We start from the raw sequence: 19437 nt of genomic DNA, 5'->3' as shown, positions 1-19437 counted from the left end.
GGTGGTGGTGGTTTGCTTTTGCCATAAATTAAGGAAAAGCAAATATTCCCTCAATAATTAGTTCAACCACTAATTCTTTTAATATATTTTTATAAAAACCCTGGAGATTTATATATTTTGGGGCCTTAGTTTATAAAATAAAGTTTTGGGTGAAAATCCCACGTTAAAATAATGAAAAACGGAGTTAAAACGAAGTCGTAGTCGAAAAACCGGTAAAAAGGGGCCGTCTGCGAGACCTCTCGCATGGCTGTCTGAGAAGCTTCTCATGCGAGGCTTCTGTCCTGAGAGGCTTCTAATGAGAGGCTTCGGTCCTGAGAGGCTTCGGTCCTGAGAGGCTTCTAATGAGAGGCTTCGGTCCTGAGAGGCTTCTCATGAGAGGCTTCGGTCCTGAGAGGCTTCGGTCCTGAGAGGCTTCTCATGAGAGTTTTCGCTTCTAATAGAAGGGTTTTGGTTCCTTAAGGTTATTTTACCCGTTTTTACCCCGTTTCAAGTGGTTTTTTACCCGTTTAAGGGTCGAGATGACTCAAATGATTACAAAAAGTTAAAGTAACTTTTGAGAGAGATTCGGGAGAGATTTGGGAGAGATTTGGGAAAGATTTCAAATAGAAAAAGATAGAGTGAAAACGATTTAGAGAGGTTTCGTTTGTGATTAATTTGAGTGTCCGGCTTCACAACGCAAGGTTCGTAAGCCCCGTTAAACCGTGTTTTAGTGTCGTACACAATCCCGATGATTGTGCAATAGTGTTTTATCGCTTTGGTTCGTTGTTTAGCACTGTTAAGGCTAAGGAAAATCAAACACATGAACTTTCCAAATGATGATTTCTCATTAAAATAGCGAATTGTATAGTGATTACATAACGTAAACCCTAACATACAAGGGTTATTGGAGTTGACCGGTTTGACTTGTTGACTTTGTTTGACTTTGACTTGACCGAAATTTGACGGTTGTCACAGTGAGGTTGGCCAGAGGGTCATGGGGAGCACCGAAGTGGTGCTCAAGACGACATAGAGGATTCAGCAGGTTCGGAGCAGACTTCAGACTGCTCAGAGTCGGCAGAAAAGTTATGCCGACAAGCGCCGATCGGACCTGGAGTTTCAGGTTGGGGATATGGTTCTCCTGAAGGTGTCGCCATGGAAGGGCGTCATCCGATTCAGGAAACGGGGCAAGTTGGGTCCCACGTATATTGGACCCTTCAGGGTTATAGCCCGGGTGGGCAAGGTGACATATAGGTTGGATCTGCCAACCGAACTCAGTCAGATTCATAGCACTTTTCATGTCTCCCAGCTACGGAAATGTTTGTTGGACGACTCGGCAGTGGTACCATTAGAGGATATTCAGGTCGATGACAGCCTGAATTACATTGAGCGGCCTGTAGCGATTCTCGACCGGAAGTCGAAGATCTGAGGAATAAGAGGGTAGAGCTCGTGAAGCTGCAATGGCAGCACCGGAAGGGCTCGGAATGGACGTGGGAGCCGGTAGATGAGATGATAGAGCATTACCCAGAGCTATTCCAGGATCGAGCAGCAGACTTCGAGGACGAAGTCTAAAATAAGTGGGGGAGATTTGTAGCACCTGGTTCCTGGTATGTATTTTATTTAAGTGATTCTGCATTTTTGGCCTGGGACTCGGCGAGTTGAAGGTCCAACTCGCCGAGTAGAAGCGGGATGAGACGCGAGATTTAAGTGATGGACTCGTCGAGTCGAGTACCGGACTCGACGAGTAGGCTCTGTCTGGGCAAAACTCTAATCTGAGGGTTTGCACCCTATTTAAACAACCTTATACAACCTCCATAGCCCCTTTATGCTCCCAGAAACCCTCCATAGCAAACCCTAGCCGAGTGTGTGAAGATCTTAAGGCATTTGTGGTGATTTTGGTGGTTTTGTTCACAAGGAAGAAGGAAGAGCATAGAAGGATCAAGAGGTAACTGAAGGATTCGAGTTTGGTTCATCATTTGTAGTCTTTGAGAGGTATAAAGTCTGTACCTTGCTCTTTCATTTGATAAATCCCTTTTTGGGGAGATTTAGGGCTTTTATAAGCCATTTTTGGTAACCAACCATGATTGCAAACATGGTTGGGGGTTGAGGCTTTGGAATCAGGTCTTTAAAGGGGTCACAAGGCAGATTTGGGTTGCTTTTGCACCCAAGGAAGGCCCCATGCAACACTAGAGCCATTTTAGAGCCTTTTTGGCTCAAAAGTCCCATGCATGCACGTAAAGTTCGTAACTTTACATGCTAGATCGAGCTTAGGGGCTTGGATCTATCATTTGGTCAAGTGTTGTACATCAGAAATCGAGGATTTAGGGTGTGGATGTTATCGACTCGGCGAGTTCGTTCTTGGGACTCGACGAGTCCAAGGCTTTGAGTCCCATATCTGTTGAGGGTCAAAAGAACTCAGATGGGTGTTAGAAGGGTTGTAGCAGGACAGAAAGAGTGACCCAACGCATTGGACTTAGTTTTTGACCTGGAGTTCATGGGACTCGACGAGTACTAGAACAGACTCGGCGAGTCCAAGGCAATCTCCTTATGTTTGAAGATGAACTCGATGAGTTGTTCATACAACTCGGCGAGTCAAGGTCAGGACTTGTTCATCAGTTGAAGGTGAACTCGATGATTTGTTCATACGACTCGGCGAGTCGGATGAAGATTCATTAATGTTCGTAAAGAAGGGGAACTCGTCGAGTCGTTGCCAAACTCGACGAGTTGAGTCGTGGATAAGGACGAGTAAAGGGAAGGGACTCGACGAGTTGACGGCCCAACTCGGCGAGTCGGGTCAACTGGAAGTTGACTTTGAGTTGGACTTGGTTAGGGGTAAAATGGTCATTTTACCGTAAGAGTAGATATCAGTTTCTAACTGAGTGTTTTGTGGGGATTGTAGCCGGAGGATTTCCGGAGCAGCAGCGGACGGAGGTTTCCCGCACAGCTTATCAACAGTTTCTCGTACGAGGTGAGTTACTTTCCAGTAGGGGTGGGTCTAAGGCCACAATGCCGGCCCACCAAAGAGGAGTATTTAGAAGATGATTGTCTTTGTGATAATTATCTTGGTCTGGTTACATGCTTTGGTCATGAGTTTTATTTGTATGATATGTTACGTGTATGATAGGGATTGGTTTCCCTGATAGCGGTCCTTAGGACCGAAGGGTAGGTCAGTACCCGGATATGCCTGACTGTATGTTTATATCATGTTGTTGTATGCTAGTGGTAGGGGGTGGAATAGTCCCCATTTACCGGTTGAAAGATACCGATGACAGTTACCGGTTGAAAGATACCGATGATGATTACCGGTTGAAAGATACCGACGATGATTACCGGTTGAAAGATACCGAGGATATTGTATGGTATGTGATGATTACCGGTTGAAAGATACCGATGATGATTACCGGTTGAAAGATACCGACGATGATTAGCGGTTGAAAGATACCGAGGATATTGTATGGTATGTGGTATGATGGGGGAACTCACTAAGCTTTGTGCTTACGGTTTCGGTTTTGGTTTCAGGTACCTCTTCGTCTAAGGGGAAGGAGCCGGCGGCGTAGCATCGCATCACACACACACACACATGATTTCCGCATGGAGTTTTCTGGGATTGTACTCTGATATGTGATATTTTATGACTTGGGTTTTCAGACATGATGCTTTGTTTTATGAGATGACGTTTTTTCACAGTATTTCCTTATGAATGTTTTTATGAGTCAGTTAATTAAAAAGAAATTTTTGGACTTGAAAATTGGTTCGTTACAAATACAGTGAAGAGACTCACCTCAATCCTGAAGACAAGATAAATCACCAACTCGAGTCGACGATATCAAGCCTCATCTTGCTAAACATATCCATAATAAAACCCTAATTAACAATTAAGGAAAAGACTAACCCACGAAAGGTCTAGGCTCACAGTTAAACCTCCTTTGGGAAAAAGACCATTTTTCCCTTCCAATACTAAGTCCAAAAGTCAAATAGGCCAAAAAGTCAACGGTCAACACTCAGTTGACTTATGTCATGTGTAACCAATCTACGCCCTGCGTAGAGCTACACCATGCGTAGTACCCCTGATCCCAAAAACTTCTATTAAGCTCTTAATATAGCAAGCCAAACCCTCAAACTCCCAAATATGATCTAAATGAATGTCTTAATGGATAAAGTCTCTGACTTTATCCATTTGCATCGTCACAAAGAGCACAATACCAAAACCTATGTCCATAAAGTTATCTGTTGCTCAAGAACTGAATGAATGAGAGTTCCCGAGCTCTTATTTTTAAGAATCAATAACCTCATAAACATCGGAAGGAGACACTCAAATGGTATGGAGTAACCCATACTCATAAGAACCAAGATTATGGGACAAAAAGCAGAAAAAACCATGAACTAATTAGATCTAACAATACCAAACTGTGACAACCTGTTACTTTCCAAGTCAACAAAAGTCAAACCTGTCAAATAAAATTTCGAATTTTATTTAATTTACATTCATAAGGGTTAGAAAACAATGTAAATTATGTAAATAATGTTTATGTAAGTTTTCGGAATAAATCACACTCGAAATCAACATTTTTCCATTTTTGAACCAAGAACCCTCGGACCGAAAATCCCTTTTTCGGACGAGAACTCTCGGACAGCAAACCATTTTCGGCCGAGAACCCCTTTCCGGCCGAAAACCCAACTGTATATAAGTTTTTCCTTCGAAAACTTAGTCATTTCTCACCTTATACACTCGAAAACACTCTCATTTTGCTCCCAAGGATCATCCAATAACATTCAAACCTTCAAGAGAAAACCTTCAAATCTTCATATTTTCACCAAGAACATCCTTCAAATCTTCAAGTGACCGAAAATACTCAGGACCGAAAACCTGTGTTCGGCCGAAAACCCGTTTTCGGCCGAGAACCCCTTTGGAACCGAAAACTCTCTTCAACACTTATACAATTTTCAGTAATCATTCTTAATATAAATCAAGTGTTGTCTAACACTTTAATTAACTGTTTCGCTAATTTAAATACGATATGTGTTTAAATATTATTAGGATACCGTTAATTCCACGTACTCTAACCCGAGGATCATCTCTACAGTTCCACAATCGCGATTCAAACACGCACTAGAGGTGAGTTCATACCCCTACATTTTACTGTTTTCAATGTTTTTAGGGGGAATACAAGTAAACACAAGGATTTCTGTGTTTTTATACAAATGATTTCAAACGGCTTCAAAACCTTTGCAATTGATTCAAACAGAGAATTCACTACATTTTACAAAAATATTTATATATTTTAACCCTTTTGTACCACGTCGAGCATAAGGGTGTTTTTCCTTCATACAACTAAATTGCAATAGTTTTCAGTACTGTACAGAACATTACAGTGGTGGCTAGATGTAGTGAAGGATTACGATTGTGAGATCCTCTACCACCCGGGGAAGGCCAATGTGATGGCCGATGCTCTTAGCCGCAAGGCCGCCCCGATCAGAGACGTTTGTCTGCGAATGACAGTGGTGACTCCGCTTCTGGAGCAGATCCGAGAGGCCCAACAGGAGGCTATGAAGGAGGAACATCGGAAGAGCGAGCGTGTTGTGGGACATGTCTCCTCCTTCGACTACGATAGTCGTGGGTTGTTGACACTATACCGTAGGGTGTGGGTTCCCTATCATGGGGGTGTGCGCCAGGTTCTGATGGAGGAGGCACACAAATCCAGGTTTTCTATTCATCCCGGGCGACGAAGATGTATAGAGATCTTCGCCCTGATTACTGGTGGCCCTGCATGAAGCGGGATGTATGGTATGTAGAGTGGTGCTTGACCTATAGGAAGGTCAAGACCGATCACCAGAGGCCACACGGCAAGATGCAGCCGCTAGATATTCCCATGTGGAAATGGGAAGATATTACCATGGATTCCATCACCAAACTTCCCAGGACCGCACGGGGAGTGGATTCCATATGGGTAATCGTGGATCGGTTGACCAAGAGTGCCCATTTTCATACCGATCCAGGAGAGCATTTTGCCCAGAAGCTGGCCGATATCTATATCCAAGAGTTTGTAGCCCGACACGGAGTGCTAGTCTCCGTGATTTCTGACAGAGATGTACAGTTCACTTCCAGATTCTGGAAGAAATTCCACGACGAGTTGGGTACTCGTCTGCACTTTAGCACCTATTTTCACTCGCAGACGGATGTCCAGAGCGAGCGGACCATCCAGACTTTGGAGGATATGCTGCGGGCGTGTGTCTTAGACTTCGGTGGTAGCTGGGATACCTATCTTCCTTTAGCTGAGTTCTCCTACAACAACAACTACCATACGAGTATCGATCGTCCTCCCTTTGAGATGTTATACGAGAGGAAGTGCAGGACCCCGATTTGCTGGGGTGAGGTTGGGCAGAGAGTCATGGGGAGTACCGAAGTGGTACTCAAGACTACGGAGAGGATCCAGCAGGTCAGGAGCAGACTTCAGACTGCTCAGAGTCGGCAGAAAAGTTATGCCGACAAGCGTCGTTCGGACCTGGAGTTCCAGGTCGGGGATATGGTCCTCCTGAAGGTGTCACCTTGGAAAGGTGTCATGCGGTTCAGGATGCGGGGCAAGTTGGGCCCCAGGTACATCGGTCCTTTCAGGGTTGCAGCCCGGGTGGGCAAGGTAGTGTATAGGTTGGATCTGCCAGCCGAGCTTAGCCAGATTCATAGTACCTTTCACGTCTCCCAGCTGCGGAAGTGTCTGGTAGACGACTCTGCAGTGGTATCTTTGGAGGATATTCAGGTGGATGACCGCCTGAACTACATTGAGCGACGAGTAGCTATCCTCGACAGGAAGTCGAAGGGTCTGAGGAACAAGAGGGTCGATATGGTGAAGGTGCAATGGCAGCACCGTAAGGGCTCATAATGGACGTGGGAGCCGGAGGACGAGATGCGGGAGCACTACCCCGAGCTTTTTCCAGATGCAGCGGCAGACTTTGAGGACGAAGTCTAAAATAAGTGGGAGAGATTGTAACGCCCGGTTCCCGATACGTATTTTAAATTTAAAGATTTTATGTTTTTACACTGGGACTCGGCGAGTTGGAGGCCCAACTCGTCGAGTAGACAAGACTTTGGACGCGGGTTTTAAGTAACCTACTCGACGATTCGGGAGCCCGACTCGGCGAGTAGGACTGTCTGGATGAAACCCTAATATTTAGGGTTTGCACCCTATTTAAACACCTTAAATGTTTCCCTCTACAGCCTGCAACACCCTCAGACCATCCCCACAAAACCCTAACCGTTTTGAGTGATTTTGAGCTCTTTGTGCCATTTTGTGCAAGTTAGAAGGTTGAGGAGAAGAAGAAGGAGCTTGGGATTTCAGAAGGAGCAAGGAGATCCAGAGGTTTTGCTTCATTTCCTGTTTATTGGAGGTAAAAAGTCCAGACCTTGCTTCTCCTTTCATTAGATACTCTTTTTGGAGTAACTTAGGGTTTTCGGAAGCCATTTTGGAGCCATTCTTGGATGCAACCACGATTCTGGGATAAGAACTTCAGATCTGGAACCATTGAGGGTTCCCATGGCATAAAGGTGCCAACTTTATGGCCATGGGAGACCCATGCATCATATAAACCCCTTTTTATGGATTTTTGAGCCAAAACCCCATGCATGGACATCAAGTTCGTAGCTTTACGTATAAAATGGACCCTAGGAGGTCAGATCTATGATTTGGATGCATTAAGAACCACTGAAATCAACTGTATAGTTTTGGACAAAGAGGGACTCGGCGAGTCGTTCATGGGACTCGGCGAGTCGGGTCGCAGTTTCCCCCAAACGTCTTCTGGAAATGGTCTTTGGTTGAGTTGAAGGAAAACTCAAACTGTTGGGGTTTGTTATGGACTTGAAGATCGAAGGACTGGATGAGTGCAAGGAGGAACTCGGCGAGTTCAAGGCAATGTCCCAACCACATGAAGATGGACTCGACGAGTCATAGACTAAACACCTTCATACGGATGAAGATGAACTCGACGAGTCAGTTGAAGAAAGTCCCGAGTCTAGCAAGAGTTCGACGAGTAGGGACGGGGTTGAATCACTTCGTGGACGTGGGAACTCGACGAGTTAGTGGACCAACTCGGCGAGTCTAGTCAACCAGATGTTGACTTTGACCAAAGTTGACTTTGACTTTGACTTTGACTTGAGTTGACCCTTGTAGGGGTTATGAGTATGAAATGGTAACTTAGAAAGGATGTTGTGTAGGGATCGAGGAGTCGAGAAGAGTTGATTTCCGTACCAAGGACAGTGCAGACACTACACGACATTGAGGTGAGTTACCTTCTAGTAGAAGTGGGTCTAAGGCATCAAGGCCGACCCACTAGTAGTTGATTACAGTTGAGATGATTGTCTTTGTGATAATTGTCTGGTTTGCTATTACTTGATGTGCTCTATGTGCCAATATGATATGTTAGTATGTGATAGTAGTAGGGGGTGAAATACTCCCCGTGACCGGGTGAGATAGACCGGAGGGTAGGCAGGCACCCCAGAATGGCCTGACGCGGGTAGGTCAGCACCCTAGAATGGCTTGACACGGGTAGGTCAGCACCCCAGAATGGCTTGACATGGGTAGGTCAACACCCTAGAATGGCTTGACATGGGTAGGTCGGGCACCCCAGAATTGCCCGACAGAATGTATGTTGTATGGTATGTGGTATGATGGGGGAACTTACTAAGCTTTGTGCTTACGGTTTTCAGTTTTGGTTTCAGGTACCTCTTCATCTAAGGGGAAGGAGCCGGCAGGGTAGCAACGCATCGCACACACATGATTCCGCATTTGAGAACCCTGTGATTGTACTCTGACATTATACTATTTGACATTATGGTTTTTGAGACATGTAATTATGGTTTTGTGGTTTGACATGATATCAGTAATGTTTTCCTCAAACAATTTCCCAAGTATTATAATTAAAAAACAAAAATTTTCGGTCTCGATTTTTGGGATGTTACACTAACTTTTAGGATTTTCTTATCTACATAGACTTCATCTCTGATAAACCTAGAGCTCCAAACCTATCTCCCTCTCCTCATTTTAAATTTGTATGATGTTCTTTTGGTATGAAGTTGAAGAAGAAGCAAGTTGATTTGGTGCACTAAAAGCTAGATCCAGAGAGTATAAGCTTATTTGTCATCTCTTTGTGCTTTACAAGTATTCAAGTGTGAATCTTTAACATGTTTGGCTTCTAGATCTAGTATTTTAAGCTCATTTGGTCCCTTTTGCTTGCATTTCTTGGATTTTGGAGAGCTCCATGTGTAGTTGTTGATTAGGATGGTTTTTCTAGACCTAATAAGGTGAATAAAGGACATGTTTAAACTGTTTTTGAGCCATGCAAGAATGTCCTATGTCTTTTTGGCTTATTTTGGATCAAGGGTTAGTGTTTAATATGTTAGAGACTTGCATGTGAATAATGTTAGGATTTTTATCCATTAGCTCATAGAAGATGAAATTATAACTTTGTGTGTAACAACCTGTTATCTTCAAGTCTGTAAAAGTCATCTAAGGTCAACAAAAGTCAAACTTACTAAATAAAAGTCAAATTTGTTGATTTGTAATTTATTAAGGCTAAAATTAATAAATTGATATATATATATATATATATATATATATATATATATATATATATATATATATATATATATATATATATATATAAACCCTTTATTAGATAAGTGTTGCAAAAATTAAAAATAAACAAACTTGGCCGAAAACCCCTTAAGAATCACCACCGAAATCTCGCATGGATGCCCTTTCCCTCGAACCGAAAACATGTTTGCGGTCAAGACCGCAAACGTGCGAAACTGTTTTTCCTTCGGACCGCAAACACTTCAGACCGCAAACTCCATTCACATCGAAATCCCCAACACCGAAATCACTCTTCCTCAGGTAGAGTTCTCGGCCAAAATCACCTCAAACCGCCTATCTTTCCTTCATACTTAAGCAACCAAAATGAATTAATTTAGATACTTCCGGTAGACATTTTCACCTTATTCTCTCCCAAAAATTTCGAGCCATCCCCTTTTCAACTCTCATAGTGATTAAATTCTTCCAAATAACTTCAAGTTTTGGTAAGTCTTCTTACATATTAAGTGTTATTTAACACTTTAACTTAATATTTAAATTATTAGATTACCTAATTTATACCCGTTAATATGTGTATAAACTATTAGGATACGACTATCGTTACGTACTTTAAATCAAAGTCACCAATTCTATTCCATTATCAAAATCGTTATCACACTCAAGGTGAGTTCATACCCCTACGTTTTCGTTATTTTCACTATTTTAGGGGGGGGGGGGGATACAAGTATAACACAAGAAAAGTTGTGTTAATATCTAAATATTTTCAATATTTATCGACCGTTGCCGTTATTATATATATATATATATATATATATATATATATATATATATATATATATATATTAGGGTTCAACATGCTTAGAATTGATAATTTGACTCAATTTCATGTTCCTTGTTTGGTTGTGAGCTTGGGGTAAAATTATTTATTCGTCTGTCTATTTAATCATAATTATATAAATATTATATTTATATAAGTATAAAATCATTTAAAACTTGTTAAACAGAAATATAATTTTTGCAAACTATTTTAGTACCGTTTGGATATAAATGTTGAATTTCACGGAACAACCGTATCACAGATTTTACGATTAAAACTTGCCGAATTATTAACAATACAAAGGTTTTCATTTCAGTAGAACACAAACATATAAACTATAATGAGTATAATTTATGGAACTTACATGTGCTTTTCAAAGTTCATAATACATTAAGGAAAACAAACATATAAACTATAATAAATATAGTTTATGAGATATACTTATAGTTTATCCATTACAAAGTAACTTTTCATTATTCTACAAGTAACCGTCAATATAGCATTTGTGAGACACACTTCACGTACTTATCTAAGTACCAACTAAGTCCTGAAATTATAACCAGAGTCTCCTGGAGGGAGAGTGTGACACTTGTGTATAGATCTATACGAGACTGATAATCTCGTGCCTGAGCTGCTTGCAACAGCTAGGCCGGCAGGCCTGAGGTGACAAATGTCGTACCGATTTCGACGCCTGAAGAACGTCGTGTTCAGGCCATCTTAGGTCATCAAGCATGGTTATGATAACTCACAATTTGGTATTGAACAATACGATTGGTGTATGAATAAGTAAACAACTTCACATAGTTTTATTTAAAATAATAAAACTATAATACAGTATTTTACAAGTACAGCCGGTGAATCAAGACATTTACAATTACACAGTTTTCATACAAGTACAAATACAAAATACTATTTCAGTACAGAGAAAACATACCTTTCATTGTTTTATGTGAATTTAAAACTACATTATACTATTTCAGAGTACAATAACATTTACACGTTTTGAGTACAGCACATTACAACAGAAAATATGGGATTTTCTGGAAAAACATACTTACATTTTCAAGGAACAAACGCCATATTTCAATTACAAACATGCTTATAAAATCACCAACTTAATTGCTGACACTCTTTTCAAAACTACTTATATTATCAGGAAATCAGTAAACAAGTATCCACAGGTTTTGAGAAGACGGAGCTTCATAGACTCATGTCTTTTAACTTTTGCTATACATTTTGGTGTCAATATACAATGATTTGAACACATATGTAATAACTTATACTTTATCAATACATGGTTGTTGTACTTTGATTACTATTATACAATTGTTGTGATACTATACATGACGTCCTCTGCCCCCGAACGTTTTCGTCGTTCCGGTATGGGGGTGTGACATTGTGATTCCTTTATATGTTATTACACGACATGCACCAAATTACCAGAAAAATCAGGTAATAAATGACTCAGCTATGTAATGTTGCCTATTGAGTAGTCAAACTGTAACAACATGTATTTTCATACAGTATCTAACATAAGATTTATGGAAAATATTAGAGTATTTAACATTGTTTACAAAACTTGAGTTTCAAAAAGACTTCAAAACATTTTCCAAAAAACATGTAGGGGCGTACCATTTATGTCCTAACCACAGTTAAAGCAACAAGAATAAAAGCATGAAACGGAAATCAAGTCCATGTTCTTGATGCTTCTAAGTTCACTATCTCTAAGGCTTGTTACTTGTACCTGAAATACATGGAAACAACATATAACATACAACAAGTCTTGCGAGTTATAAAATATCATGACATACATTAAACAATTTCTTATCCTACATACTTCATATATACAACTAGTCACATAAGTGACTATCTCGATCACATAAAGTGACCACACATCTCCACTCTTGCTGGTAATCAGTTAATTGGTCTCTGTTATATCTATAGTTTCCATGGAAAAACTCTAGATAATCTTCTTTATTGGGATCCCTATCTTTTATTTAATAACATACATATGCATATAGTATCATAACTAACATTTCATCAAAACATGTTACTTTCTAGCAAGAACATAATCTACTATCACTTACTTATATATTCATACTTTAACATCAAATTTAACTTCAAAAAATATACTCTAATGAAGGTTATAACTCACTTATTTTGAAGAGAATAAGAACCTACTTCTAAGCTTCTTTAAACCTTCCTTTAGAGAACTCCAACTCATCCTTGGCCACAACTTATACCATTCCTACATTAAGCTTTTTATATATGTCTTAAACCATGCATTGAGAGCTTAATAGAGATTCTAGCAAAAAATCTCATACTTTAGGTAAACTTTGCTTTAAAAAATCTTTTGTCAATAAACTTGCTAGACTACTCAAATCTAACTTCTCAACACTTAATCTATTAAGTTCTTAACACATATATACCATTTCATAATTTTTCCAAAACTAGGGTTTGAAACCCTAACAATCAAAACATGGATTCAACCATGGAATCTCCATAAAAACTTTATATTAAGCTTCCAAACACTTGATTAAACATCAATAGCAAGTTATCTAAGAGTAATCTTTCATATCCAACTCAAAGCCCAAAAGCACCATTAAAGCTCCAAAAGTTTGGGTGAAGAAGAAGATGTTACCTTTAGAAGATAATAGAGAGCAATCCTTGCTATCTTCCTTCTTGATCTCCACCAAACCTTCATTCTTCTTCAACAATCGCTGAAGCTCCTCTCTCTAAGTTTGGGGGTGTTTTTATGTGAGAATGAACCTTATCCGATTATTAATTTGTTCTCGAAACCTTGTCGCAACCTGACTCTTACCACGTTCCGTAGCCTTCAAGTGACTTTGTGGTCTCTCTAAATAACGTTGCGATGTCAATTCTCAATAGCATCCTACTTTCGCCACCACGTTGCGGATACCCATATACCACGCCGCAGTGCAAAGTACATTGCCCTCAACTTACGTCAAATTCTCACCCAAATCACCGCCTCAACCACCACGCCGCGACACCCTAACCAGCGCGGTAAAGCATGAATAAACTTGCATGCTCTTTTTAAATACACTTCTTTCCCATATCTTATACATATTAATTCCAACTATTTTATCCATACTTAACACATATATCATTACTTCAAACATCAAACAAAACATACAAAAGATAATACCATTATACAATCCAAATATTGTCATTAGGACCAAAATGCCCTTAAACACATAATTACAACCTAAACTACTTATACAAAAATTCTAGGTTCTTACACAAACTATCAAAAGTCAAAACTCAACTTGTGTACCATATGTAAAAAGTAAAAATCGGTACAAGTGAGCTACATAGTTCTTAAATCTGAAAGACATAAACATCATATACAATCAATAAGGAATTCTAATATTACTAATTTAACCAAGTGACCAACCCTCTTAAAATCACAAACAAGAATTCCCCCGGATAAACTATACAACACATGCCCCTTTTATGTTCTTTGGTTAAATCAATGTATGGATTCTAATATTACCAACATCAAAACATATTTGGAAGAAAAAATTAACCAAAAAAAGAAGAAGCGATGGCTGACCGACAAGCCCTATAGTTAATCCCAACCCTTAAATCCTCTTAGCAGCATGCCTTAACATTTTTGTGGTTATCTTTTTTGGATTGAAAATGAATTCGATTACGATGTAAAACCAGGGCGAAGTTGTGATTTAGGAAATATGGATTGAGGACGAGGGCATAGCGTATCTTGTGTTGTCCGGGATCGGATGAAATCGATGTCAACGGTCGAGATAAAATGGAGCAAAACGCATATTTTTCCTCATTCAGTCAAGTCAGTAAAACCACCGAGTTAGGGTGTGAACTATTTAAAATTAGTAATATTAGAATTCCTTATTGATTGTATATGATGTTTATGTCTTTCAGATTTAAGAACTATGTAGCTGACTTGTACCGATTTTTACTTTTTACATATGGTACACAAGTTGAGTTTTGACTTTTGATAGTTTGTGTAAGAACCTAGAATTTTTATATAAGTAGTTTAGGTTGTAATTATGTGTTTAAGGGCATTTTGGTCCTAATTCCCCCGGATAAACTATACAACACATGCCCCTTTTATGTTATTTGGTTAAATCAATGTATGGATTCTAATATTACCAACATCAAAACATAGTTGGATTTTTGGAAGAGAAAATTATCCAAAAAAAGAAGAAGCGATGGCTGACCGACAAGCCCTATAGTTAATCCCAACCCTTAAATCCTCTTAGCAGCATGCCTTAACATTTTTGTGGTTATCTTTTTTGGATTGAAAATGAATTCGATTACGATGTAAAACCAGGGCGAAGTTGTGATTTAGGAAATATGGATTGAGGACGAGGGCATAGCGTATCTTGTGTTGTCCGGGATCGGATGAAATCGATGTCAACGGTCGAGATAAAATGGAGCAAAACGCATATTTTTCCTCATTCAGTCAAGTCAGTAAAACCACCGAGTTAGGGTGTGAACTATTTGTCAGAAGCACATCAAACATCTTGGCCAAACCACCGAATCAAACAAAACATCCGATCGAACCGGGTCAACACCAACCCAAAAAGCCTCTTAGAGTACGAAAAATACCATTAACCAAAAAAATTCATAGGGCTTAGCCACATTATCCTTTTAAATTAAAATCTAAACCCGGTCGTCGGCTTGGTTCGTGTTTTGTCGGCTCTAACTTTTAGATCGAGACGGTGGTCGTACAGCGTGACTCGAAATTTCGGAGGATTGCAGGTTTCCCCCTACGCAAGACACCATTCGTTAAATATAACGTTCGAGAGAGATTAAATTCCCATTCATCAATCAAATTCGCTTTTCACAACCAAAGTGATTTAGGGTTTATCTGAATTTACAATACTGAATAGGAGAAAGAGATGGAACGTGAGGATGAGTTGAAGCAGAAATTGCAAGATTTACAGAAGCAACTAGGGAAAAAGCAAATGTTCGAAGAGTCTGTCTCTTCAATTAGATCTCTGCTCCATCAATTTTACCCTTCCGCTTCCCCTTCTCTTCGTAAATCGGTAATTTAAACATTAACCATTTTTTTGCAGATCAGTATCTATAATCGCTGTTTTTATTTTGTCTGTTTGTTTTGAAATTGCGTGAAGTTTAGCTTACATGATATTCAGATAATGATCAAGCTTCCTTTTTTTTTTTTTTTTTTTTTTTTTTTGTTTCCCTCTTTTGCTGTAATCTGTTTTAACGAAGTGATGATTTGTGGTTTGAAGTTTACACAAATTAATGATGAAACAGTATTATGATTATGCGATCATGATTAAGCTCCATGAAATGCGCATGAACTAATGATCCTACATGAACCTTCAATTCGCTTTAGTTGTAATCAAGGGTTGATGATCAAGCTACTCTTAAGAAATGTTTTAAGAAATTTTGGCCTTATAACCCAATATAATTAATGGATTGAAGTAAAACCTTTTGATATTTATATACATGATCTCTTGAAAACATTCTTACAGGTAGTTTATGAGATAATAGTCAAATACAAATTAAATCAAATGCATCACTAATACTCTTCTAACAGTCATCAATGAAAGCTATATGTATTTGAGATATTGTAGTTAGTAACCCATATTTACATCTTTCATAGCTTCTGATCTATTACTTATAAAACAAGTTATGGATGCCACAGTTTTTCACAGTCATATCTCGTGTTGCAACCATATTAAAGACAAGATACACCTCACCCGGATTTTGGAATGCTGGATTAGGGCTCTTTCTAGAAGCTGAACAAATGGTGTCTGAATCTTCTGAAAAGCAACATCTGAAGACTTGCATAGTTAGAGCCCGAGAACAGTTGAGTGAAATAGATAATCAGCCTGACGAATCTGCACAAAACAGAAGACATCAAGGTCTTTTTTATCTTACTAGTTCTTGGTTGTTAAATATAGATTGGTCACTTCTAAACAAGGGTAACACGGTCATTTATCACAGGGTATTTGTTTGAAGGACATTTGACTGTGGACCAAGAGCCTCCACAGCCTCAGTGGTTGGTTCAATCAAATCTGATGACAGCCCTTGCTGCTACAATGTCTCAAGCTGAAACATCTGAAAACAACACGTCAGATGGGCCCACCAATCTCCCACGAGAGCTCATGGATAGACTTCAAGAGCTTATGCCAAACATATCACCCGATTCCAATGATTTACCTCAAGAGATTATCGACCAGCTTGTGGCAATGGTAATTTCGTAATTTACTTCATTTGTCATGCATTGGACTGAGACCGAGACCGATATCAACCAGACAAAATTTGCAACTTTTTGTCGCATCGAGAAAGATGGAACAAGGTGGGACATGGACTCGCTCCCGATATCTCATCCGTGAAAATGACGTAAATGTCCTCCTCATCCTGATCATCGAAAATAGCGCTAGAAAGCCTGTCCAGTGTAGTCCAATCTTTTGTAACAAACGCAGCCTTACGGCTGCGTTTGTTATATAGGACATGACTGGACAGGCTTTGTAAGGCTATTTTCGATGATCAGAATGAGAAGGGCATTTACGTCATTTCCACGGATAAGATATCGGGAGCGAGTCCTTGTCCCACCTTGTTCCATCTTTTTCGGTGGGACAAAAAGTTACAAATTTTGTCCGGTTGATATCTGTCTCAGTCCCAGTCCAATGAATGATAAACACAGTATAAGGCTCTCATGTTGTGTCTGGTCCAGGGGAGGGGCATAATAGTAATTTTTTATTTATTGATGTATATATACAGTTCCCAGAAGGGGATTCAGCAGCAAGAGCACCACCAGCAAGTAAAGAGGTGGTTGCAAAGCTTCCAGTTATTGTTATTACAAATGAGATCTTAACCAAGTTAGGAGCAGATGCTGAATGTGCGATTTGTAAAGAGAATTTGGTGGTAAACGACAGTATGCAAGAGATGCCATGCAAACACACGTTTCATCCTCCTTGCCTCAAGCCATGGCTGGTAAATGACCATTTTTTAAATATGAGAACATGACTTATTATTTAAGAATGTGAGTAAATGACCATTTTACCCTTGAGTGTTTTGAGAAATTGTAGTTGTGTTTTGTGTCAGGATGAGCATAATTCGTGCCCGATTTGTCGACATGAATTACGGACAGACGATCATGAGTATGAAAGTAGGAAGGAGAGAGAAAAGGAGGCTGAAGAAGAGAGGAAAGGAGCTGCTAATGCAGTTCGAGGAGGTGAATATATGTATGTATAGGTCAAAAAAGGAAAAAAAAAAACTATCATTTTCGTTTGTTTTTGAATGATCTTTTGGTTGTTTATATTTGATTTGGGGTTCGCAGCTTTGATGTTTACATTGTGTATTCCATATTTTATTTATGTTTAAAAAATAAACTAAAGAAATTGTCTAAATGCAAATATACCAATCCATTAAAAATATAAATTTACCTATGTTCTCATATAATAATGAATTTAGAAAAAGTAAAGATTTATGATAACAAATAGAAACAAAGTTTCTTCAATCGACAATGTGACTTTTACGAGTAATTAACTAATTATATTCTTAAGAAATTATGTTACATCCAATTATCTCATTATGAAATAATATATGTATATGTTCAATGATCACTGTAATCTCAAATGAACCGTATGTGTCGTTATTAATGTATGTATTTATTAAAATAAAATTGTATGATATAAAATTAAGTGGACCAATTTGATTAAAATCAACATGTTCAATTTATTCCATTTAGATTTGTAGGCTACAACACCAATGTTTGCATGCATGCCATGCCATACACATATAAACCATGACATGTGATTTCATTAATTATGTAAGAGAAAAATGTATAAATACGTATGGCTACCAAACCTATTATTGAAACAATTAAAAAATTACGATGAGAAAATAAAATATAGAGGCATTATATTGTATGCTTACTTTTATATACAAAAATAACAATAACTTTGACGGAAGTATTAATAAGACTAAATTACTTATAAACTAATGTATTTCTAGTTAAGTTTTACTTTCATAAATATATGTCAAGAATACCATCTACCTCTTCTAATAAATGAAATCTAAAAATGACACGTGTCAGTTTTTTAGAATGTCTCTTTGACACGTTGCATTTTTCTATGATTTTTATTATTTCCTTTTTTTTGGTAACAAATCAAATTCAATTCAAAATTTGAAAATACAAAATCATATCCTAATACATTATTATGTTTATTTTGCTTAACAAATTAATTCATAATTACTTACAATCGACAATATCTTGGTTTTTTTTACATTTAATAATTGTTTTTATCTATATAAAATTTTTAAATATACCAACCGTGGTTTCCACGGGTTATAACCTAGTTTACGAATATATTTCATAAGCTTGTCATCATCTTGATAGTCTTGTCGTTTTACTGATGAGTCTAAGGACATGGTTGGAGACGTTGTTGGCATTTTAACGTCTTCAACCAAGGAGCCTGAGACCAATGTAACCGTATGGTATTGGATGACAAGCACCTTGATCGTGTCAAAAGAACTTATCTCTATCGTAAAAAAATATTATTCATAGTTGTCGTATGACTTTCTCTTAAAAGTTGAAAACAGTTATGTTAGGAATTAAAGCGGATAAAACACGAAACCACAAGCATATAAAGACACATTATTTATGTGGTTCGGTTAAAATGACCTACGTCCACGAGTAAGAGGAGAGTATTTTTTATTCATGAGTTCTCAAACATAGGTTACAAGTACAATTCAACAGAGATCCGCCTATTCACTAGAATTCAAGATACAAAGAACAAGACCCATCAATGACCTAGCAGACATCACAATTTATAGACTAGGGATCAGACTTAAAACCCTAATGGGCCACACCTATCAATCCATAGGCCCATGAAATGTATCAACCAATCACAATACGCCATGCAGCTGCTTCTAGAACCTTCAACCTTGAGATACATTGCATAAGCATCAACTACAAACATGATGGACATCAGGAGCCAATATGGCTCATCAGGATTCACCATGGTACATCATGATAGTGCATCTGCCACCATAGCGACACATCATACCATTTGGGGCATCCACATC

At 38.7% G+C, this 19437-nt stretch overlaps 1 protein-coding gene across 1 annotated transcript; it reads left to right on the top strand.

Annotated features, from left to right (window-relative positions):
• Positions 1 to 15057: 15057 nt before the first annotated feature.
• Positions 15058 to 17698, top strand: AIP2 (RING/U-box superfamily protein). The gene is made up of 5 exons (XM_079061537.1): positions 15058 to 15419; positions 16046 to 16265; positions 16348 to 16595; positions 17128 to 17340; positions 17452 to 17698. Exons 1-5 carry the CDS (start codon positions 15273 to 15275, stop codon positions 17599 to 17601), a joined length of 978 nt encoding a protein of 325 aa, XP_078917663.1. The 5' UTR covers positions 15058 to 15272; the 3' UTR covers positions 17602 to 17698.
• The last annotated feature ends 1739 nt before the right edge of the window (positions 17699 to 19437 follow it).

Source organism: Lactuca virosa, chromosome 7 (assembly GCF_052849685.1).
Source record: "Lactuca virosa cultivar CGN04683 chromosome 7, Lactuca_virosa_CGN04683_v6, whole genome shotgun sequence".
NCBI classification, from domain to species: domain Eukaryota; kingdom Viridiplantae; phylum Streptophyta; class Magnoliopsida; order Asterales; family Asteraceae; genus Lactuca; species Lactuca virosa.
This window is presented reverse-complemented; position numbering and strand designations above follow the sequence as displayed.